The following is a 25,268-nucleotide window of genomic DNA, read 5'->3' as shown; positions in this document are numbered from 1 at the left end:
TTTACCATATTAAGTTCAGGAGCAGTGAAAACAAGTAATGTTGACTGGCCGGTGAAATGACTATGCCTCGATGAGCTTGTGATCTTGGAGAATCGACTTAGTGTATACCTTTCCTTTCCATCATAGGTTGAATGGTGTGGCCCTTCCTCTCCCCCCCCCCCCACCAAAAAAAAAAAAAGATATTTTGAAGTCCCAACCCTCAGTCCCTCAGAATGTGACCTTACTTAGAAATAGGGTCTTTGCAGAGGTAAAGTTAAAATGAGGTCATTAGTGTGGGACCTAATCTAAAACGGTGTCCTTAGAAATTTGGACTTGGAAGCAGACACACATAGACAGAAGGTGATGTGAGGACAGAAAGACAGGATAGCTATGCGTATCTACAGGGGATGTAGCTACAAGCCAAGGAATGCCAAGGAATTCCAGGGATTGCCAGCAGGACCAAAAGCTAGAGAAGGAAAGGAAGGACTTTACCCTAGAGCTGTCAAAGAGAGTGTGGCCCTGCAGACATCTTGATTTTGGAGTTCTAGACTCCAAAACTGTAAGACAATAAATTTCTGTTGTTTCAAGCTACCAGTTTTTGGTACTTGGTTACAGCAGCCTAGGAAAAGTAGTACCCTTTCTTTTCTTTTTCTTTTCTCTCTTGCTCTCTTTTTTTTTTTTCTTTTTTGACTAAGACTTTTCCAAATAGTTGTCCCTTTCCTCTCTTTCTTCTTCCTCCTCTTTGCTTGCTTTCTTATATATGCTACAGCAATTAATAGTTGATACTTGCCTGCAGGGTCCCTTGGTTTAGGAAGGACATTCCATTCCTAAGCCACTTGGAGGACAAAAGAGAGGCTCTTCTTCAGATGTCTGGCCCTTTTGGCTGTAGCTCAAAAAGGGGTCATTTTTCTCATTGAAATGGTTTGCTATCTATACCAGGACTGGGTGGGGATGAGCCTTTCCTGTTGGAGTGCAGTGGGACGGGCCTAGCAGATGGCCTCTTTTACATGTTACTCCTCTTAGGGCTGGAGGCACAGATCCCTTCCTTTCCAAGGAAACTTAATGGATTTACCTGATTTCAGGGGACCCAAGTGGGGCCATTAATCGTGGTTCTTGTGGCTGAGAGTTGCTGGCTTCCTGCCAGGGAGGTGGGATATTTGTCTGGTTGTGGACCTGGACTGGAGCTCATTGCCAAGGTGATCTTCAGAGAGGAACAGTCTGGCTGATGGTTGTGGGAAGTGGTATGAAATCATGGAATGGAAGGCAATCGGCTAAAATGAGAACAGTGTGATTCAGGCACGTGTTTAAAGTTTTTTTTTTTTATTATTCCAATAATGTTTTTCTTCTCTTAATTATTTGTTTTTGCATTAAGCATTTATCTCGCAGCTGCTCTGCGTCAAGTGCTTAGCTAGGGACAAAGAGACAGGAGGGAAGCAGTACATCCCGATGTGACAGGTAGCATGAAAGTCCTGATTATTGTCCACAGCGCAGGTCAGGCAGAAAGGTAACTTTTACCTGGGCTGGCATGTAGGGAGTTTCAGGAAAGCCTTTATAGATGTGATTATAACTGAGGAACACCACCAGAATATAAGAGCTGTATTCCTTGATATGGACAACATTTTACACTTAGAACAAAACAAAACAAAACCAAAAACCCCTCTTCTGAAGGTATCATGTATAGCCAATGACTTCTCCATCCTCTGTGGATGACTGCAGCCCGGCGCTGTCCATGGCGCCCTCATCAAAGCAAACTCTGCCTTGCCCAGTCTCTGGCATGCTACCTTCCAGACCATTTGAAGCCTGGGGACAAAATTATTTTTAGTTTCTTTCCAACCTGCCAAGATAATGTTCAGTCGTGTATCCACCAAAATACAGTCCTGCAGAGGAATTTTGCCCAGTGAAAATGAAGTGAAAATAAAACCAAATGAGCGGGGATGGACGTGTTCCTAACACAGACGTGCTGTGTCCCCGTGGGCAGAGGATTTCCTGACACCACAAAGCAGGAATTTCCAATTGGAACATAAAGGTGTCCCTGGGGCTGTACCCGGGAACTGAATGAAGTCCCTTGGGAAAATAGGAGAAACAGCTTTTTTTTTTTTTTTTTAATTATGTTCCATTAGCCACCATATAGTACATCATTAGTTTTTGATGTAGTGTTCCATGATTCATTGGTTATGCATAACACCCAGTGCTCATCACAACACGTGCCCTCCTAAATGCCCATCCCCTGTGGAATCTTAAACTCATAACATTTGGTTTGGTTTCCAAATCTTACCTTGTTTGGTCTGACTTCAGTCTTCTAAAAGGGTGTTTATGCTGTTTTGTTTTTATTCTCTGCTCTGTGCCCTCATTTATTGCTTTGGAGGAAGACAAGTTCTTGGGGTATTTCTTGTCATGCACTTGCTTTGGTCTGGGTTTTAAAGGCTCACCTTGTGTTTCACTCATGCTCACGTGTGCATCCGAGAAGGACATGGTTAGGGAGCCACCTGATCAAGGCCTCAGCTACTAGATAATTGCAGATAGATAACATTAAAGTTTACAGAAAATTAGTAGCAGTTGGCTTTCGGCATGATTGAAAATATAAGAGAGCAAAGGAAAAAAGAGAAAAAAATTACATATAATTCAACAACCTGGAAGCAATACTATTTATGCTTTTGTATATGTGCTTCTAGAGTTTTGTTTTGTTTTTTTAGAGAGAGAGTGAGAGCCATACGTTTGCGTGAGCAGATGGGGGAGAGACAGGGAAAGAGAGAGACTCTTAAGCAGACTCCAAGTTCAGCACAGAGCCTGACATGGGGTTCGATCCCACAACCCTGAGATCATGAACCAAACCGAAATCAAGAGACGGACATTTAATTGGCTGAGCCACCCAGGTGCCCCTATGCTTCCAGATACTTTAAAGTGGTTGTCTAAATTTAAATGGCAGAACATAGGGAGGGAAAAAAATAAAGATAATTTGTGTGTGTGTGTGTGTGTGTGCGCACGTGCACGCACATGCGCGCGTGAGTGTACAGTTATTTCTCTAGGTATTTGATGTACATTGTCAAGGGTAATACCGCAGGATTTATTAGAGACTCAGGACCTTGACGTCAGAGCGCCTTAGAGCAAATCCACCCTGCTTTATTCAGAATGGTATTGGAAGGTAAGTGAGATAATCCTTGTCAAGTGCCTTTGTCACTTGATGGGAAGTGTGGATCCATCTCTCTCTCTCTCTCTCTCTCACATGCGCACATTTGTATCAATTGCTGCTCCTGCGGTATGGTGAGTCATATACTGAGACTCACGACTGAACCTAGGATTTTCTGATTCTAAAACCTTTCATTTCATTCCGTGCCTTATACTGTTGATTACAGAATGAAATCTATTATGCAGTTTTATTTACTTATTTTTGAAGATTTTATTTGTTTACTTTTGAGAGAGGGAGAGAACAAATGAGAGAGCACAAGAAGGAGCAGGAGAGGGAGAGAGGAAGTGGACTGCCCACTGAGCAGGGACCCCAAAGCAGGGCTCGATCCCAAGACTGTGAGATCATGACCTGACCAGAAGGCAGATGCTTAACCAACTGAGCCACCCAGGTTCCCCTATTATGCAGTTTTAAAAGATGATACAGCAGCAAGCTTATCGACTCTGGATGGGTGCAGTGATCTGGGCTGGCATGCTGGTTGACTGAACCAGGCCAGTCATTACGGTTTCTTCATCTGTGAAATGAGGGAGTTGATCTAGGTCATCTGGAAGGTTGCTCCTCTTCTTGACGTTCTGCATTTCTGGGTTGTAATTCCTCCTAGACAGAGTTTCAGGGTTCCTGTGTCCACATTTCCGAAGCAGGAGAGGATGTGTCTGAGAAGGGAGGGAGGAAGCCGACCACAACCAGATAGTAGTTAGCATCCACGGACCCATAAATATCTGAGCTGGACGGAAACAGGGCTTGAGGGGAAAGGACCTTTGGAACTTAAGGATAATACTAATATATATTTTATAACATTTTATGTGTATCTTTCCAAATACAAAGCAATCTTCAGTGCACTTAGTTTTGGTTGATTAAAAATATAAATTTGACTCTGGCTTCTGCCTACAATGAAAACAGCAAGAAGAGCATCACTTTCCATCCTGTTAACGAGAAAAAAACAGCTAATTTATAGAATCAAACCTCTTGAACCCATCAAAGAGCCAGGGTCAAAAAAAAAAAAAAAAAAAGAGCCAGGGTCATAGTACATCCAACTGGCCCAAAATATATAGAAAACAAGACTTCCAAAAAGGAAAAAAAAAAAAAAAAAAAGGCACCATATGAGTTACAGCTCACTTGTAGTGGAGAATGGTGGAAGATGGCCTATAAGGCAAAGGGGTAGGAAATACTCAGCTAACTTTCTTCACTCATTTTTAAAGGTTGATTGTTGCCTAGTACTGGTGTGAAGAGCTCATGGTTACTCTTCACCCAAGGTGAAGAATTTGATGCAAATATGAATTTGTATCAACTCATAGGCCTTTCCAAACAGAGCACCACCAGGACTCATGAGATCTTCTGACAGCGAGGCTGGAGGCCAGAGCAGGCCTTCTTTGATGGTCTAGGCCTGGGGGAGGGGTGGCTGTCATGGTTAAGGCCATGTACCCGGACTCATTTCTTCTAAACAACACGAGACTGCACAGCTGGGGAAAGGGGAAACATTCTGTGCTTTGAGGGCTTAGGTGAAGACCCATTGTAACATGTGGAGAGGAAAAGAAAAAAGTCCTCTGCATCTGGAAGAAAGGCAGGGAGCCACCCTGGATCCAGACAAGTTGTGGTCTCTGAATAGCGGGGACAGAGACAAGATCACTGAGAAAGCCTGACTTCCAAGACCAGAGGACACAGGATCTGCCTAAGGCTGAGGTGGAGCAAGAGGGAAGAACCCTTCCTTGTGCTCCCCCCAGCACACTCCCAGGCTAGAAAGCACCTAGTATCAAGCAGTTGTAGTTAATCTGTGGGGACAGGGGAAGCATGGGTGGGGGAGATGCTGTGAGTCCTAGGGGTACAGAGAAGTCTGCAAGAGGGAACAGGAGCATTGAGATATACCTCCCAGTGATGCCGACCCCAGCCTAAAGACAACATCATTCTAGAGGAATCAAAACTGTGGTGCAGCAATAAAACCCAAGCCAGACCAGTTTCAGACGAGATTGACTTGCGACACCACACTGATGCCCGAGCAGAAGGGATGTGATCAGTTTCAGGTTTAAGCGTTATTTCCCTGGGACTCTACTGCACATGATGTCCAGAATCCAACAGAAAAATAGGAGAGGCACAAAAAGCCAGGAGGAAAATGATCCTTAGTGAGAAGACAAAGCCATTAACAGAACCAGGCCCAGAGATGACTCTGATAGGGAATTTAAAATAACTGATAAATATTTAAAGGCTCCAGTGAAAAAAGTGAAGAGCAAGCATGGGGTATTTCAGCAAAGAAAGAATCATACAAAAGTGCTAAGAAAAACAAAAATGAGAAGGAAGACAACAACAGAGTTAACAGAGATGAAGATGGCCTTTAATGGGCTCATCAGTAGACTCAGCAGATGCAAAGGAAGAGTTAGTGAACGTGGAGATAGGCCATCATATTAATTATTGATTTTCTGTGTTTTACATTTATTGATTGATTTTCCTCCTCCAATCTTTATTTATTATTTGATTTCTTCTACTCACTTTGGGTTTCATTTACTCTGTTTAGTCTTCCTTTTTTTTTTGAAGGTTGAAGCTGAGTTTATTGAAGAAAGAATTTTCTTCTTTTCTAATATTGGCATTTTGTGCTATAAAATTACCCTTACCCTTATGTATGTTTTAGTGGCATCTCAGAATTTTCGATGAGTTATGTTTTCCTTTCCATTCAGTTCGAAGTACGTTCTGCCTTGTCTTTTGATTTATTCTTTGATTTAGGGGTTATTTGGAACTGTACTAGTTTCCACGTATTTGAAAATTTTACCGAGATCTTTCTGTTGATTTTCCTTTGTAGAATTTGAATCGTAAATTTACTGAGGTGTTTTTTTATTTTATTTTTTTAAATTGTTTTTTTATGGTCTAGAATTTGGTTTTTTTTGGTGAAGTGTATTCTGTACCCTTGAATTCTGTTGTTTTTGGGTGGAGCCATCTATAAATGTCAACTACATCACATTGGTTGGTGGCGTTATTCAAACTTGAGAGATCCTTGCCACTTTTCTATGTATTTTATCCATTGGGAGAGGGCAGGGTTGAATCTCCAACCCTATTTGTAGTTTATGTTTATTTATCCTTTGTGGCCCTATCAGTAGTATTTGCTTCTTTATATTTTGAGCGAATTTCTTTAGGCAACATAGAATCAGGCCTCCCTCATCAAAATCTCACTAAATCTGCCTTTTTTTTACTAGGGGTATCAATTTTATAGATTTTTAAATCTATCGCTTTATGATTTATTTTCTATTTGTCTCATCTGGATTTTTATCGTTGTTACCTTTTCCCTCTCCTTTGGCCTTCATTTTTATGATTCTGTTTTATCTTTTCTAACTCTTTGGCTTGTTATATTAGTCTTTGCTTTACGGTTTGTAGCATACACCTTTATTTATTTATTTATTTTTAAAGATTTTATTCATTTATTTGACAGAGAGAGAGAGCACAAGCAAGGGGAGTGGTAGAGAGAGAGGGAGAAGCAAGTTCTCCGCTGAGCAGAGAGCCCCACACCGAGGTCGATCCCAGGACCCTGGGATCATGACCTGAGCCGAAGGCAGAGGCTTAACCCACTGAGCCACGCAGGCGCCCATAGCCTACACCTTTAACTTACTGCGTTAAGGTGATAGTACACCACCAATACCATATTTCCACTTCACCTTTTCTGACTGTTATACTCCTGTGTACGCGTGCTGAAATCTTCCTCCTCCCCAGTGAGCTCTTCGTGAGCCTTGAGGGCTTTCTGTGGGCTCTGTGGGCATTGAGTTATTTTTGTGCCTCTCCCACATAATCTCTTGAGAGAATCTGTGATGTGCAAAAGAAACGCTTCCATAATTAAAACTGCATGAATAAATACGGGTGTGTGAACATGAGTATTTTCAGTTAGTTTAATAATAGCGATCACTTTAACAGATATAGACAACCTTTTAAATTTAGGAGTGTCTGGAGGTAGGCCTTTAAAATTAAGTTGGAACTTTTTGCAATAAAGCAGTTACTAGGACACTTTGCAGCAAGAAGGAAGATGCCAGACTGCTGTAGGTCTTTCTTTTCTTGAAATACCAGATCACCATAAAATGCATTAAAAAAATTAATCCTCAAAGTAAAAGAGTGCAATTTTGAATATGCTTGCTGACTTTGGGGGAGAGTTTCCAACTCTCTTTTCTTTTTAAAAAAGGACAAAAGTGAAAACCATCTTTTGTATTAAAACATACTCACGTGAAAATTGGATGTACGTGAAATTTTCTTTTACTCATTCATGGGATTGCTCTTAATTGTATAGCCAATCATTTGTGGTTTCTCTAACAGGAAAGTATTTTTTTCTTGTTTTTATGTTATTTTGTTTTGTTTTGTTTTGTAAAAATGCCAGAATAAATATTTAAAAACAGAAATCTAAGAATTTTTCATTAAAAGTGATAAGTAAGATCTTCTGGAAAGTCAAGGTGGAGTATTGCAATGGTTTCTTTTCTCATGCTTGGGGCTTGAATCTACTTTAAAAAAAAAAGGTATAAAATGTAAGGAAACCACAACAAAGTTTAATTAATTCTTACATACTCCCCAAGGAATAAAATGCAGTGTGGTTATGAACAGAATGTGAAAGCCCTACTGATTTTTGCACGCCTAGTACAAATTAACATTTGTTTGGGGAACTGAAGTTTTCCATTTATTTGGTTCACCCACTGATGCCTTGTCATTCTCTTCAGGAGAACATTTGCAATATTTCTGAAGCTTGATTAAGGCCTTACTGAATCAGTAATTTGCAAGTTAAAACTGACCATTTTAGCCAGCCTTCACAATGCAAGGATGAACCAGGGATTAAAACCTTAATGCCTTTTCTTTAATTTGAGGGAGGATAGTGTTCCAGTTATCTTAGAAAAAGAGGAAGCGGGATTTGCCTTCAAAAGATGCTTTATATTTTGGATAGAGAGTCAATACAAAGGTGAGATACACCCGATTTGAATTGGTAAAATATGTAAATCCTTGCCTGCTGAACTGTCAGAGATTAATGTCTGAATAGGAGTAGGAAGCGCCAACTGTAAAATTATACAGGGCATGGCGGTTACCCCATTCGCATAATGGGGCTTGATTTAGTGGCTCTATTTTAGGGTTGCACATAAAGCACCCAATGCAGAAAGCCGAGCTTTGTTTAATTTGTCCGGGGCAGTGCCCTAATTTTCTACAACACTATTCACTTCCCTCCTTTAAGAATGAATAACACATTTTCTTTATGGAACTCTGTGCGTCTTTCATTTGGGAGCAATCGTTTTTCCAAACTCCTCTGTTAGATTCCTCTTTTGTTGCCTTTTTGTAATGCTCCTAGATGATGGCAAATTGCATTGTCTTTGTTGCACTTGTCTACCCACACAAAGAACAAGCAATACCCTTTTTGACATGGCATAACGTAGCCCCTTACACTTGACAGATGGGAAAGCTAAGACCTGGGAAGTACAAGACTTGCAGTTCTAATAGAGCTGGTTGTCCCATCTCCATCTTTGCTACCCAGCAAGGGAATTTGTCACCTGAATGGATGTCATCATATGTCCTTTGGCTATTTCTGGAGACTTAGAATTCATCTCATTTCGGCCGGAGCTCAGAGGACTGTATTGCAAACATGGATAACCTAGGGATTGTAATACTTCATTTCAGTTATTATTGGTGTTTATCATTAAGGCTCAACCTATTCAGGTAACAAAATGCAAGATTCTCTTTTTTTTTTTTTTTTTTTTAATACAATGTTGCTGTTGGCTTCTGCAGTTTAACATTTATGAAGTCCTTTTTGAATTTTGTTAGCGGCTCCATTTTATTGTTTCAGACGATTTTTCTTTTCACCGAGAAGTAATTTGTGTTAGCGAGACTCTTAGTTGCCAGGGTCAGACTCCTAACCCGAGCTCGCTGAAGCATCACGGAGATGTATTGGTTCATATTCTCTGTAAATCCGTGGATGGATCTGAGTCAGATGAGGCTTGATCCAGGGCTCAGCAATGTCAAGTCCGTGACCCTCCGTATCCCGGTCCTCTTTGTTTCTGTGCGATCCCATTCTCAGGCTGACCTTGGCGGGTGAGCAGGTCGACAGCAGCTTTGTATTCACGTCACTCTGGCCTGGGCAACTTGGTCATTCAGGCTTCTGGAAGAGTCTGTTCAGCCAGTCTTGAGTTTCCTCTAAACCAGTGCCTTTAGCCAGGGACATGCGGTACTCAGGTGATCAGCCTGTGTCCCATATTCTTTCCCAGGGTCAGGGGACAGGGACAGCCCCAGTCCACAGAGCAGCTAGATAGCAGTGGAGGCATTTGCTCGAAGAAGGCACAGGAGTGTTCTTATCACAAATGGCTAAAGCCACCCCTTGAAGACTTAAAAGAGCCACTCAGAGTTACATAAAAATGTTAATTTTCCATAAGAAGACATATTATTGTAGACTCAATGACTCATCAGATCATTCACAGTGTATTTCCCTCTTTACCCTCACACTTTCATTGTTGGCAAAAAGGACAAAGCCATTAAAGAAAAAAAAATTAAAAAAAATTTTTAAAGATTTTATTTATTCATTTGACAAAGAGAAAGAGACAGACAGCACAAGTAGGCAGAGCAGCAGGCAGAGGGAGGGGGAGAAGCAGGCTTCCTGCTGAGGAGAGAGCCCGTGGGACTCAATCCCAGCACCCTGGGATCATGACCTGAGCTGAAGGCAGATGCTTAACCAACTGAGCCACCCAGGGGCCCAAATCCCCCCCCCCCCCCCGTTTTTTAAAGGAGTCATTTCTCAATTTCACATTCAGATACTGCCCTAGCATCTCCATTCAGCTAGTCTGATAAACTCACACGATTTGCAGTTGTCATTTGATTTCCCAGTCTCCAGCTACTGGGAGAACCCCTTTCAGGCAGAGGCTAACATTTGATTTCCATTCCAGCTGCGTCTGCCACAGTGTCTGGCTGAGTGCAGGTGTTCAGGGAAGGTGCACTCGATGGCCCAGTGAGCTAACGTGGGGCATGCACCTTGCCTGGCGGGAGATGCCAAGGCTCTGAAGAGTTAGGTAGCTCAAGTTATGCAGCATGTGTGTTGAAGTTGGCACACTGTTCCCAGTTTTGGGTTTTTAAAATGTTTCTTTCATTCTTTTACTTGGCTGTCCGGCTGTGTGTGTGTTTGTGCCAGTCTGCAGCTTCCCATCTCTCTCTGTGCTCAGCGACAGGACTGAGAGCCGTGACATTGGTCCCACAATGGGGGCCGGGGGACAGTCTCAGAGCTTCTGGGCAGTGAGGTGGTCCAGCCTTCATGACAATAGAGTCACCTCTGGGGCCATCTTTAGGAACATACTGTGTGGCAGGAGTCAGGCTGAGTTGAGCAATGTACTTCTCATCGAGCTCCGCAAAATGGCAGACGGGGGACAGTGTCCCCATTTGCTCGTCACCTTGTTTTCTGAGCCTTTCTCCCCTTTACCTTCTTCATCGTATGACCTCAGTTGCTGTCCCGCCATGGCAACCAGCTTTGCCTCTCATTCTTAGGTGTCTGTGGTGCTCCGCTCAGACACCTTTGTTACCCCCAGTGTTGGATGAGAATCAATTAAGAACAAAGACAGAAGCTTCCAGATTCATATGAAAACTTGCCTCTCTGTTTTTAAAAATTACAAATCAGGACTCACAGGGAAATATTAGGGTAACTCTTTCTCCCATTTGAAGAAATACCGGCGTGGCAACTTTATCACCTAGAAGGTAGCAGTATGAGTCAGGGTTGGATCAGAGAGACGGAACTAGTAGGAGACATGCAGCGAGATTTATGCAGGGAACTGGCTAATGCAGTTGCGGACGCTGGCGAGGCAAGTCTGAGAACCCTGGGGCAGGCTATTGGGAAGGGTTGGCTGGAACTCTCGGCACAGACTGAAGCTGCCGTCCACAGGTAGAAGTTCTTCCTCCTCAGGGAAGCCTCACCTCACCTGGTAAGGTCTTTTCAGTGGATTGACTCCAGTCCACCCAGATTATCGAGGATATATCTGGACTCATGATTATAGACTTAAAATCATACCTACAAAGTACCTTCACAGCAACTCCTGGATTAATGTTTAGTTAAGTGAAGGTGGCCCATAAAACGGACAATCAGTGTGATCAGTTGGGAGTTCTAGTAGATTCTCCATGAACCCATTAAACTGTTTTAGGCCCTTGGGATCCTTCACTGACTGAAACAGTTTCTGCTCTTATGGCATTTGTATTCTAATGGAAGATGACAGAAAATAAGATGAATAAAATACATAATTTTGTAGTGGTAATAAGTAGTGATGAATAATAAAGCAGAGGAAGGGACTACACAGTGAGAAGTATCTACGTGGGCAGATCTGGCTCCATAATTTGTGAGGCCCAGGGCACAGTGAAAATGCAGTATCTCTCCTCAAAAAGTCAAAAAAAGTGCCCCCAAAGGTACTGAAACATAAAATTTTTTCCTTTCTTCCCTGAATTTCTCTCTACGATAGTCATGGTGGATTTTTTTTTCTTTCTGTTTGGCTTTTGCTATTTTATCTGTTGTAAGCAAAGACAAATTCAGAATTTAGATTCTTAACACAAATCTGCCATTCATCATTAGGTTGTGCAACGCCCATTTTCAATGCAAATATAGACGTGGAATCACTGAAGTCACATGATCTGCATTTCCTAGTTCATGGGTGTGTCTCAATGTTGTGCTTGCCAGAGCAGTGGAAACACGCTACAAACCCAGCTCATCTGTTTTTCTTTCATCTCTAAGACATGCACATTCTCCCCACACTTTACCTTTGGTTTGCGGATTCCTGAGGAGGGATGGATGGGAGGAGGAGGAGCTGTGGTTGCCCTGCCTGTCCCTTTCCTTCCCTGTTGTCATTTTTAGTGTAAGTGGTTGCCTACTACAGGAAAAGTCATGCAGATAAAAGGGATATGCTAGAGTTCCTTGATCACTCATGTTAGTTAGGATACAACTGACTTCTTTCTGCACTTGAAGCAAGTTCTACTTCTAAGGATGAACTCTTGGGGCTGTCAGTGTTCTGCTTACTGAGCCATAGGCTTAACACCCTTACCTTGTCCTCACTTGGCATCCCGTTGAATTCCTAGGCATCAGGGGATGCACATACTGTGTATATTTCCTCTATTTATGTATGCACATTGCCATCTCATTGGACTTCACTTATGAAATGCAAGCTCAAAGGTACAGTTATGAGGGATTTCAAGATTTTTACTTTAACCCAAGAGCATTAATGCAAGTGTGGAGCCTCCTGAGCATGGGACACTGTTGCGACGGAACAGGTGGCATGCCCATAAAGCCATCTGTGCGTGTCTGTGTGAATGTGTGCACACATATGCTATTTTACATAATGTTGATCAAGAAGGACTGTCCCATAAGGTGACATTTGATCAAGGTCCTCAGAAGATCAGGAAACCAGGCAGGCAGTTACTAGGGCAGGAGTAGCATGTTCAGAGGTTCCAAGACACATGAGTCTTTGCCTTATTCTCAGAAGAATAAAGAGGCCATGGTGGCTGGATCCAAGTGAGAGGGTAAAGGGTGGGAAATGAGGTTAGAGAAGCAGAAGTCCCTGAATGGTGCATGAGCTCTAGGGCCAGGGAAAGGACTTGGAATTTTTCTGTGAGAAGAAGGAAAGGCTTGGGAGGGTCTTAACTAAGGGGTGAAATGCATTGATTGAATCTCCCTTTGGCTGCACTGTAATAATACTCTGCATTGGGACAAAGTTGGAAGTGGTTGGGCCAGACGCTATGGTAGACCAAACAATGGTGGGGCCTGGACTGGGTGTATACACAGCAGCAATTAAATATAGTTGGATTCTGGGCATATTTTACAACCAGTGACAATGGGAGCTGGGTATAAAATCGATATTTACCTAGAATCCAGCATATGAAATGGTCTATTGAGAAGTAGTGAAATTCCTAAAGTTCTTCAGCCAGTGCATGGCAGAACTGGAGAAGGAGAGCAGGAGTCTTGTGTTCTTTTTCACTGGGTCTTCTTTTCTGTTAGCTCTAGACTGCATCCCACTCCACCCCCACCACCCCCTAATAGCTCTGTTAACATTCTCTCCTGAACATCTTCCCTTATTTGGCTGAAATCGGCATGGTGGAATCTCTAGGATTCTATCTCTATAAATCACTTTGAAAAAACTTCTCAGAGCAAGGTCCTAGGTGATTCTCCTGCTACCCTATGTTTCCGTGGTCTCATGGTGGGGGTTGGCCGTCTCCCATGGTGTCACATTAGTGCTGTCCTGACAGTCTTTTTCCTGCATTTTCTGAAGTATCTCTTGACCTCCCCTCGTAAAACAGAGTTCATAAAACAAAGATTTTCCTCCTGGGTTTGATGTACAATTGTGCCATGTATAATGCCAAAAACTTTAACTGTAGTTGGCTTGCTTATTTATGTATTTATCTTGCTTCTCAGCACTTTCAGACCATGCTGAAGTCCAAGCTGAATGTCCTGACACTGAAAAAGGAGCCCCTCCCAGCAGTCATCTTCCATGAGCCTGAGGCCATCGAGCTGTGCACCACCACGCCCCTGATGAAGACCAGGACTCACAGTGGCTGTAAGGTATGTGGCATGTGGCTAGCAGGGGCTCTCTTGGTGGGACAAACCAAAGGACATGTAGCCAGCCTTAGGACACTTGTCTCCCTGTGGTGACTTTTGAAAGGAATGAAAATGTAACATGACTAATGAGCTTCGTTGAGTGATGGTGGGATGAACCCATATCTGCTGTATTTTTAGCAATCAACCATTCTCCATTGTTTCCAGGTAAAGACATAAATTCTAGTATGTGTGAATAAAATAGTCTTCTCACTTATATTTGCGGTAGCCCTGTGGAACTTTGGGGCTCCCCAGAAAAGTCCTATCCTTAGTGATATTTCCTCCCTTTGTATTTGCACTCCAAATAAGACACATCTTAAAGAATAAAAAACAAGTTTCTCAACAGTGTACTTCTCTGTTGGGGGTTATTTTGCATTTTTGTTTGGCTTCAGCTCTCAGAATTGATACTAATATCCATGCCTCAGAATCCATTAAAAAACATTTTTTTTTCATCTATGTAAACTGTAATGCTGACATTAAAGAAAATCTAGAAGTGGAATGTGTAATTTTGGTAGGCTTTTGGGTTCTTTCTTGCATGATATTCTTTTTTATATGAATTGACGAACAAAGCAATCAGTTCAGGAATAACAAAGAAAATATGTTTATGCATATTTTGTCATTAGCTATTTTTTTTGAGGAGTAAAAAATTAGGGGGCAGAAATTTGTTTTGAGTAGTGAAAATAAAATAAAACAGAAATGTATGTTTGCATGTGGGTTTCTATTATAATCTTGTAGACAGACTCCTTATTGCGTTTCTAGGTTAGGGAAGTCTTTCTTGCCAGAATGTTCCATCCCCTCTCCCATTCTTGCATCGCTATGGTCAGATTGGAGCCTACAGAAATCTTGAGTGATGGCTGTGTACACAGAATTCCACACGTGTTCATCCATCCCACAAATACCCAGTGGGTGCTCAGTGTCTGCCCAGCACTGGGGACAGTGGGAGCAATACCCACCAGCATCTTTGTAGGGTTTAACTTCTAGTTGGGGAGGAGGGAGGAGAGAGTACAGGTAAACAAGCATTGGCTGTTGAGAAAGCCAGTCAGGAATAACTTGTGGAAGAATCTTTCAGGCAGAAGAGACAGGGAGTGTTAATTCTCAGAGGCAGAGATAGTCTGTGTGTGCTTTGTAATAGAGAGGAATGGGCAGTAGAACCCAGAAGTTGAGAAAATTGTGTTCTGTGGTACGGTCAGGCAAGAGTCTGGGTATAGAATGAGCCTTGTCATCGCAGTGGCAAAGAGTTTTGACTTTCTTCTAATTACTGTGGGGAACTGTCAGATTTGGGCAAGAGAGTTAGTTATATGACTCCATCAAAAAAAAAAAAAAAGTGATTTTAAATGGTAAGTACGCTAAGGTGAACTTTCAGCTTCCAGAGAGCACTTGCCAGAGGCTCTGTTCCAACAGGAGACAGGGGATCCATAGAGTTGGCCTTCGGTCCCCATGTGTGCGATGCTTTTGGTGAATTGATGATACAAAGAATTATAAAAATACTCATTAAATTTGAAAGTGATATGAGATCAAATTGTGTTATACATACTTTAGAGATTTCCTAGAGTCATTTTGAATTCTGTTCCTATTGGGGAAAAAGGTCCCTCAAAAGCAAGATGAAGTCATTAGGGACAAGTGAAAGAAGAAGAGTTTCATTTGATAAAGGCTGTGGAGTGTGTTTAAATGGGAGGGGAAAAATGCAGTTACAGAATAAAAGACCTAGCAATCCAATCGGGATATGGAAGAAATATGTGTGTGTGTGTGTGTGTGTGTGTGTGTGTGTGTGTGAGAGAGAGAGAGAGAGAGAGAGAGAGAGAGAGAGAGATATTTGCTAAAGAGAAAGAAATACTGCTAGGAGAATAAAAACCTATCATTTTCCTTAAAAGGAGCATAAGGTTTGAGATTCATGGAGTAATTTTTTTGTGTGTATTGCATTAGGTTGTGTTTGCTTATTTTACCTCTAAAAGGATGTTGGGAAAAACAGAAGGAATTCAGAAGAGCACACAGAAGAGAGTGAGTTTGCCCTGGCATCAGTATGTCTAGCTAGACAAAGGGAGATCATCAGTGATTTCACTGGGACACAGGGAAGAACTTTGGCATTCAAGGTGTAAAACGTAGTCCACTGGGCTATAGTAAGTTTGTGAACTCGCCATCCCTAGAAATCTTGAAGATGAGATTCCAGGTGTGGATAATCATGAACTGGAATCAGGGATCTGGGCCAACTCCAGTTTTATGATTCTCTTTGAAGGAAGAAAACACCCAATGTATCCTTCTTCAACTTGTATACTATAATGCCCTTTATACAGTTATATTTTAACTTAAATGCACTGGAGTTACATTCTTTAATTCTCAATGACAATCTTATGTTTGTGTTCAGAGTCACATTCTTTCGATAAGAAACAACAAAAAAGTTCCATGTTTGAGCCTTGAAATTTCTGTTTAGAATGTCCTGACCTCCCCATTTGGTCTCCCCACCATCCACAGAAACAAAATGCAATGCTTCCTCTCTGATTCATAGGAGTAACTTGGTTCACAAAATGCCAGCTGCAGAAGGAGGAGCTCTCTCGGGCTCACGCCTGCCAGGAATAATGAGCATAATGTAGCCCAGGCCCAGCTGCGGGGCCAGCGGACAGGACCCTCCATCTGCACATACTGCTAGGTCTTTTTCACTAAACAGCTCTCTAGTACTGCCTGCATAACTGTCGGTTTGGGGGAGGGAGAGAGGCAGGAGGGAGCAGAGTAAAGGAAAAGGGAGTTGAAAGTGGGTTATGGTTAGTACCATCGAGGCTCTGGTTCATGTCAGATTTCGCCTTTCCCTGTGATCTGTATTCTCTGTGGGTTCTGATGGGATTGCCCTGCCAGACTATTCATGTTGTGAGCAGCTGGGTCTTTGTGTGTGTTTTCCTTACTGCTGCCACGTTTTTTTTTTTTTCTTTTTTTTCTTTTTTTTCTTTTTTTTTTTCCTGGAGTGGAGTTATTTCACTGCAAAACCCATTGCATACCATTAGGACGTGCCTGCCCATGCTCTTGTTGGAGATTTCCAGAGTATCCGATGCTGTTTCTGATTTTGCAGCAGCAACAACCATGGTTGATCATACCTGGCTTCTCCTACCTTGCACCACAGAATCCTAGGTGGCTTTGACTTGTTAGCAAACATTTATTTAATTCATAGTCATGGCAGACCTTCTGTGTACATGGAATTGTGGAGAAAGGCATCAAGGCAGACGTTGCAGGTAATGCAATTTGTAGTCAAGTGGAAGGAATAGACGAGCGCCTGAATCCATAAATCCCCAGGGCTGTATCAGAAAACCCAAGGGGGCAGGTTTCTGGACGTTCTTCCCAGAGATTTTGATGCAGGCACTCAGCTTAGTAGGCAGAAAAGAACCTGCACTTAAAAACTAGACTGCAATTTACATGACTGTGGGGTCCAGGCACTGCCTGGAGCTTGAGGACCTGAGCTGCAGAGTGATGTGTGAGAAGAGCCACGTAAGTGACCTAAGTGGAGTCACACCTGGGGAGGCAGGAGATCGGCCAGGGCCGTGGAGGATGGAACTAGAATGGGTTTGCCGAAGCTGACCAGGAGGCTGACGTCCAAGAAAGAACTGGGCTGGGTAATTTGTGCATCCGGTGTGCGCTCTACCTACGGCGCCTGTAAGTGCCGCCTTGCCCTACAGGGGGCGCTGTTCTTTGTTGTATTGACTTATTTCTGGGCCTAATTGCCATAGTTCTCAAAGCCTTTGTGAAATGGTGGTAATGTTGATGATAATAATAACTAGTGATAAAATACTAATAATACAGAAATGATGGTAATGATAAAGAGCTGATGTTTCGGAATGCATTAAGCACTCTCCTGTTCCCTTTTCATGGTATAGAAACACTGGGTCCTCATGACCATCCAGTAGTTCAAGGGCCATCTCTGGCCCCATTTCACAGGTGAGTTAGTTGAGGCATAGAGAGGTTCTTTCCTGTATCAGAGTATCCAGAGAGTGACTGGCAAAGCCTGCATTTGAACTTCATCAGTATGTCTCCATAGCCTCTGCTCCTCCCCACCAGATTCCAACCCCTCTTCATGACTTCGAGTGACTCCCATGTGTGTCCTGAGATAGTTCTTAAAAGTGGCTCTGTCATGTGATTGTAGCAAGTCATTTTGCTTCTGCGAGCCTCAGTTTCTTCGTCTTCGTTCAGCTAGAACTAAGATCACTGTATCGTAGGCATTCTCTCATCTTAAGGTCCAAGGCTCAAATTTACTTGATTCAATTGGACTCGAATTTTGTCTTGGTTCACAAAACCCAGAAATGATTGGGGATCATGTACTAAAAGTATCGTAAACAAGGAATTTTGGAACACTGAAAAAAAAATAAATAAAAATGTCATATAATTTTACCCCTAATATACCTCTCAGGCTTTCCAATTTGGTTTTTGAAAAACCGAGAGAGAGAGAGAGAGAGTCCACAATGAAAAGTCACATTCCTTATAAAACATGCATAGGAAATGAAACACGAAATGTCCATTGAGCTCCTGGATGCCCATGCTCTGTTTCATGAGATAGTCCTCAGCTTTACGGCATTTATAGTTTCGAACCAAAATAAATAGTAGCAATGCTGAAACAAAGATGCTGACACATAATTGGGATCTAACACATGCTATAACATTTATCTTTCGTTTAAAACCTTTCACAAAGTTTGTGAATGGCGGTAGTTTGAGTGTAAATACGCTGATGAGTTGAAGACGGAAGATGACGTGGAGGACACATACCTGGGAAGACAAGAGGTGAAAGAAGCAAGAAGGAAAGGCAGGAAAATGGGCAGTTGCTTATATAGGTCTCCTGTTTGGATTTGAGTCTGCCTGCCTTGGCTCTGGTTTACCTGGCTGTCTTTCCTCTGCACCTGCTCAGCTGGGGACAGCTAGCGTTTTGAGATTGGTCTCCAGGTCTCCAGGTCTGGCTCTTCTCGACCACCAGACAGGCTTTGGGAGTTGGTAGAGAAGAGGGCTCACTGAGCATATAATATTTCTTCCCACACCCCACCCTCCCCCCATCCCTGGTTCTCTCATCGCTCAGGATGAAAGGGCCCTTGTGTTCATTCTGCAGCTCAGTGGGCATCAAGCTGCCTCTGTCCCCTCATGCTTCATCGCGGGCCCCACCAGGGCCTCACCTGGGCCTCCTCTCCTACAGAACGCCCCATCTGCCAAATCTCTCCTTCCCCCAAGGGAGGCAACCTGGTTTTGCATCATGTGAAGTCCCATCTAAGACGTTCACTGTCTGTTCCCCTTTGTGAGGGCAGAAGCCATCAAACAATCTAATTCCCAAGAAGGGAGTTGTGATTCATACAGCAGGATGATTTTCCTATTACTCTTCTTGAGGTTCGTGCGTTCAGAAGTAAGTGCAGTAGTCACCAGCTCTCAGGAAGGACGGGGCTGAATCCCAGTTGCACGAGATGGAGAGGTTCCTGAGCTGAATGAAGGCTTTGCAGGCAGTCCTCAGATCCTACCATTTTACGCCCATGTAGGATGGCCAGTCTTAGAAGTGAATTCCAGCCGCCCTACTTAGGATGAGGGCTCTTACTTGAATTTCAATGTATTTAAAATTAGCATCACATGTATCTATTTCACACATATTTTTGTGCTTATTGGATCAGTTTTGTATTTAATTAGACATGTAGTCATGTTTTTTTATTTTTATTTTTTTCATTTTAGCCAAAGGCCCCTGCTTTTACCCACTCACATGAGGGAGAAACATTGATTATACCGTGTCGTCATCCTCATTGAATGCATTTTGTGGCCTTTTCTTGGTGTAGGTGACTTGGGCAGGGCATGAGTCCAGTTCTGCTAACTGTGCAGATTCTCTCCTTGAAAAATGCATCTCGGCTTTCGATATCGAGACAGAATACAAATAAAATAAAGACTAATAACATATGAAGTTAAGAGTCAAGCATGGAGTCCTCATCAGCTCTTTAAACCTTTTGGTTCAAACCAAACTGTAAATCTCAAGATTTGGAGTAAATGGTGTCTAATTCTAATCTATTTTCTCTTTATTCTTTCTCAGACTTTCCTGTAAACAAATCAAAGTACATTTACTCGAAAGGTAAAGTTGGTGTGAGCTAACATCTGTTGTTTAAGAGACAAGCTTTCATTTTTCTGCAGTTTTTACTCTTTGTCAATTTCCCCTTCCTCCTTCTTCTCCCTTCCCCCCCTTCCTCCTTAACTTTCTTCTCTCATTTCTTTCTTCATCTGCAGGATACACTGCATGCTCTCAGGATTTCCCAGATGGTAATAGGGGCACAAAGGTAAACAATGGTTTGGGATCCTTTGGGTTGAAATAACAGAAAATCTAACTGGAATTGACTTAAGTCATTGAAATGTATTTGCTTTGGAGTTGGCAAATTCCAACTGGAGGGAAGAGGGAAGGAGATGCTAGAGAGGAAAAAAGGTGTCCACTACAAAAAAAAAAAAAAAAAAAATAGGCTTAATGACCTAAGGGAGGACAAATACATTCTGTAGGAAGAGCAGTGGCAGTAGAAACAAATGCAGAGCCTCAGATTGCAGAGTGGTGGGGGGATGGGAGGAGGGGAGGTGTACTTTCCTTCTGTGTTACAGCCCAGCTCAGCTCCTTGAATATATACGGGAGATATTCTGGCACAGATGAGATAAGCCTCAGTTTGAGAATCGGCTACTCTCCAGGGCCCCGTGTAGACAGTCCTGAGTGACTATCAGCTAGCAGTGGTTTGGCCTTCTGCACCGAGGGGCTTTTGTCTTCCTGGTGGGTGAGGGTGGGAGGAATGTTCTCATTCATCGAAGAAATCTTGAGCCCCCCCTTTCAGGCTTTCGTTCCAGATTTCTAATTGGGCAACCCATTCTTCAAGGCAGAGAGAGAGAAGTGGGATTTCAGAAGTCATGAGTTCAAGCTTATGAAATTTGAAGTTTCTATGAGACCACCAGTGGGCAACACCCAAAGAGTACTGTTATATGGAGGTAGAATTTCATAGAGGTCTTGTCCCTCAAGGATATTGGGGCTGTGAGAAGAGGAAGGAGTGAGGTAGGCACACCCACTTACACATGGAAGTGTGTACCCACTTCTAATGTTTGAGGACCACAGAGAGAAAGGAGAATCACCAGAAAAGGAACATTATGAGAACCCAAGGAGGGTCCTCCCCACCAGACACTGAAACTGTCCTCCGTCTTATTCCTGTCATTTCATCCTACACATGGTGCCCACTCTCCTAGCCACCCTGTTCCAGTCTCGGAAGCATTGAGGGGAGAAAATGGAAACCACTCTGGGATGGCTGAAGCCCTCGTATGTTGTTCTAGAATGGTCTTTGTGTATATGTTTGACATACACACTGCTTACGCCAAAGCTGTGGTGCCTAGCATGGGAGAATACTTTGTGGTTGTAAACTTTTTGGCTGCGAGTCTCCACTTAGGACTTTGAATTCTGTCCTTTGGTCTTCCCACTGACAGCTGTGGTGGCTTCAGCAAAGCTTTTCACCCTTCATGAGCTCACTTTTGTTGTTTGATGACTAACATCTTTTCATATGAGGGATTGTTTTCACTTCAGCCGATCGAAGTGTTTAGAGTATAGATTATCCTTTTGCCTGAGTGCTTGTTGAGTGGGATGGTAGGCTTCTTTATGGGGTCGCTCTACCCTGCAGTGGAGGCAGTAGAGCTGTTGGCCCCATTGAGGTATTCTCTGGGGATCTTTGACACCTTCAAACTATTTGTTTCCTGGTGCCCCACACTGTGGGGGCTATGCCTGAAAAATGGGCACTTTAGGGAACCAGTTATGGCTTTAAAGCTTAACCTTTGGACTCATGTCAAAGACTCTGTCTTCCTACATCTCCAGATGTCACTGTCTATTTTACTTCTTGTCTTCAGAAACTCTTGGGAGATCAGCAAAGATTCATTAGTGAAAAAAGGGAAAATAATCTAAGTGCCTAGAAGAGATATTATAATATTTTGGTTCCACAGCACTATGGAAAACATGCAGTCATTAAAAATTATGTTGTGGAAATTATACTGGTGTGGAAAATGTTCATCACGTATTAAATGAAATAAAAACCTGGTTGCAAAATGCTACTATGATTTTATTTTTGTGAAATACTGAAATATGAGCAGAAGTGATCCCTGAATAACAGGATTATGGGTAAAACTTGTGATTTTCTTTTTCTTTTTTTTAATTTTTTGCATTTTCTTAATTGTCAACAATGAATAAATACTACATTGGTAATTTGTTTTTAATAATACATTTTAAAGAGGAAATATTTGTTTGGACAAAAGTTTACATGAAGAAACTCCATTCTAGTTCAATCCTTTTGGAAAACAGCTTCTTCTAAGTCACCCTGACTTAGACTTTTGTTTCTTCTCTTCACCCAAATCAGAATTTCCGTAGCTTCAGGGAAAGTGACATTTTTCTGTCTAACTTGCGACATGGTCGGTGTCGTACGGGTCTGGTGTGTACAGTCTAACAATTGTGAACCTACTCAAATGTATTTGCAGGGATGATGTGGCAGGCTGCTTAGTGGCAACCTCAGTGGTTAAAATGGAAATTTATTCTCCATACATTTAGGGGCCAGAAGTCCAAGATAGGTATCCCTGGCAAGAGTCAGGTGTCCAGGAGCTTCTCTGGAGGTGGTAGAAGAAAATCGGCTCCTTGCCTCTTGAAGTTTATGGTGCTGCAGGCAGCCCTTGGCTTGTGACCATATCACTCCAGTGTCTGCCTGTGTAATCACACTACCCCCTCCTCTTCCACCCATTTCTAACCCCCCTTTGCCTTTCTCTTGTAAGGAAACTTGTGGTTGGATTGATTTATTTGTTTATCTATTTAAGATTTTATTTATTTATTTGATGGACAGGGATAACAAGTAGAGAGGCAGGCAGAGAAGGGGGGGGGGAGCAGGCTTCCTGCTGAGCAGAGAGCCCAATGCAGGGCTCGATCCCAGGACCCTGAGATCATGACCTGAGCTGAAGGCAGATGCTTAACCCCCTGAGCCACCCAGGCATCCCACTTGTGGTTGGATTTTGTGCCCCTGTGATAATCCAGGATAGTCTCCCCAGCTCAAGATTTTTAATCAAATCAGCAAAGACCTTTTTCCTTATAAGGTAATATGTCACGTTCCAGGGAAGAGGACCTACTATTTTGGGGTGGTCTTACTTGGCCCATTACAGATAGTTTCTTTATAAAAGAGGGACTCTAGTGCTTGCTTTGGCAGCAAATATACTAAAATTGGAACGATACAGAGAAGATTAGCATGGCCCCTACGCAAGGATGACATGCAAATTCGTGAAGCTTTCCATATTTAAAAAAAAAAATGAGGAATTCTAGAGATGCCAAAATTCCTAAGCAAAAAGAAATATAATGGTCCCAGTTAATCAGTTGTTTAGGTTATGTTATTTCTTAAGCCCAAGAAAATACTTTCATTGGAATTCAAAAAGCCACTTTAAAATACAGAAAAATGAGGAGCATTGGTCTGTGGAAGTATCTTGATCCTATGTTAAGCCAAATTTTTTTTGTTTTATTTTACTTTATCAAAATTTCTGAAAAGGAAGAGCTATTATAAAATTTTGAATGGAATCACAAGTTTAAGTCCTGACAGTTTGTAGATGACATGTTAGATGAGTATGTTTGAAATTGAGGAGTGTTCCCTCTGTCCCTATACTCTGAAGAGTTTTAATCAGGAAAGGATGCTGTATTTTGTCAAATGCTTTTTCTGCATCACTTGAGAGGACCAGGTGGTTTTTCTCTCTTCTCTTATTAATTTGTTCTATCTCAATGATTGATTTGCAAATGTTGAACCACCCTTGTATCCCAGGGATAAATCCCACCTGGTCATGGGACTCCACCTGCATATAGGGAGGGCATGTACTGCGTGGAGCACTGGGTGTTATATGCAAGCAATGAATCTTGGAACACTATATCAAAAACTGATGACATACTGCGTGGTGACTAACATAACATTAAAAAAAAAAAAAGATGAACACATTTGTAAAAAATTCCACAGTTCTACCACAGGGAAGGGGAATAATGTTTTGCCTCCCCTCCCTCAGTAAAGCTTTAAGGATTATTTTGAAAATGATATGGAAAATATCATGAGTATAACATGTGTGTCTGAGAGAACTTTCTCATTATGAAACTAATTTGCCCTCATGACTTCCTGTTTAGATCATTTGTCTTTGAAACAATTTGTTGGTTTAGTTCTGAAAATTTAGTTGAATCATTATCTGAATTTAGGGTTCATTTATTTGGGAAATATGTTAATTACTTTACAACTTTTCCTGGATTAATTCCTTGGATAAAATATAGTTCCTCTGTGGTAGACTTCATTTGTGGGGCAACCTATAGAAACACCACACAGAAAACCAATTAAGTTGGTAAAAACTCATTAATAATATACTTTATGGTTCCAACAGAGACTGTACAACTTGCTTGAGATGGTTACAAGGTTAAGGTAACTTAAGGCTAAAATCTGGTGCGTAAATGTAAGAAGGTAACGTTTAAAAGACATTTTCAAGTTTATATTTTCTACATATTTTTGGTCAAGTAATTTTTTTTTCATTGTTCTATTTACTTTTTACACTAAAGGAACTTGCATATTACATCATGGGTGCATCTGCTACTGGAAGGACTGGTTTAATTTATTGTTTGTTAAATGGAAAATGTTCATTAAATACAGAAGCATCAGGAGATATAGACTGAATATAACCTCATATAAGCCTAGACTTTCTTTGCAAGTGATTTTTTTTCTGACTTAAGTTTTAAAACTATATCAAAGGAATACCTGCAGGGATTTACCAAAAAACCAAAACAAAACAAAACAAAAAAACACCAAAAAAACTCTATCAAGTAGTAATGAAAAATGAAACATAAACTGTTTACGTGTCCCCCACATCCCTCTCACGCCCCAGTCCTGCTCCAACTGTAATTATTTTAGCTGTTTCTTCTCATGCTTGTCTTCCTATTTCAAATGCTATACTATTACCATTTTAGGTACTCTCTTTTGGCTAGTTTGGTAGATAAAGATTTAGCTCCATAATAACTCTACCCACTTGCCTTCCTCCATATTCCAAACATAGTTACTTCTGAAATTTTAGTTACTATCTGTGTGATAACTGAAGAGTGGGTCAAGACACCATGATTTTATTTCCTTTCTTGCATAGTATTTTTTGAATCCATAGTCTTACTATTTTTAGATTTGACATTATTTTATATATACTTATACTTAATTTTCCTCAGATGCACTTTCTGATTTGGCATGTACCCGTCCATGTGTAGCTTAACCATTCACTTGCGGAGATAGCGTATTCTTTATCACGTTCTCCTGAGCTGCTTACAGAGTCTGTTGTGCTCAGTAATCAGTAACAGTAACCTGACAGATTACTGGCCTTTAGGCCCTTCTCACTGCTGTGACTTGGGGACTTCTCTCCCTTGAGGTGGATATTCCTCTGTTTGCTTCCTCTCCTTTTGATTTCCTTCTTTGTTTATGCTGGAGCATGCGTTCAAGAAGTAAAAATTGTGTGCCTTGTATGTCTGAAAATTTCTTTATTCTAGCCTCACCTTTTTGAAAGTTTGGGTATAGAAATGAA

The 25,268-nt window shown here is 41.8% G+C and overlaps 1 protein-coding gene across 1 annotated transcript in view; it reads left to right on the top strand.

Annotated features, from left to right (window-relative positions):
• LOC111141173 (phosphotyrosine interaction domain containing 1) overlaps positions 1 to 25,268 on the top strand; it is a 225,127-nt gene that overhangs the window by 88,811 nt on the left and 111,048 nt on the right. Inside the window, exon 2 of the mRNA XM_022493547.1 lies at positions 13,530 to 13,676. Within this exon, the coding sequence (XP_022349255.1) occupies positions 13,530 to 13,676 (147 nt within the window). The remainder of the gene's footprint in view (positions 1 to 13,529; positions 13,677 to 25,268) is intronic.

The sequence above is a fragment of the Enhydra lutris genome, unplaced genomic scaffold (assembly GCF_002288905.1).
Source record: "Enhydra lutris kenyoni isolate GAN:26980312 unplaced genomic scaffold, ASM228890v2 scaffoldscaffold1, whole genome shotgun sequence".
Taxonomy (NCBI): Eukaryota; Metazoa; Chordata; class Mammalia; order Carnivora; family Mustelidae; genus Enhydra; species Enhydra lutris.
This window is presented reverse-complemented; position numbering and strand designations above follow the sequence as displayed.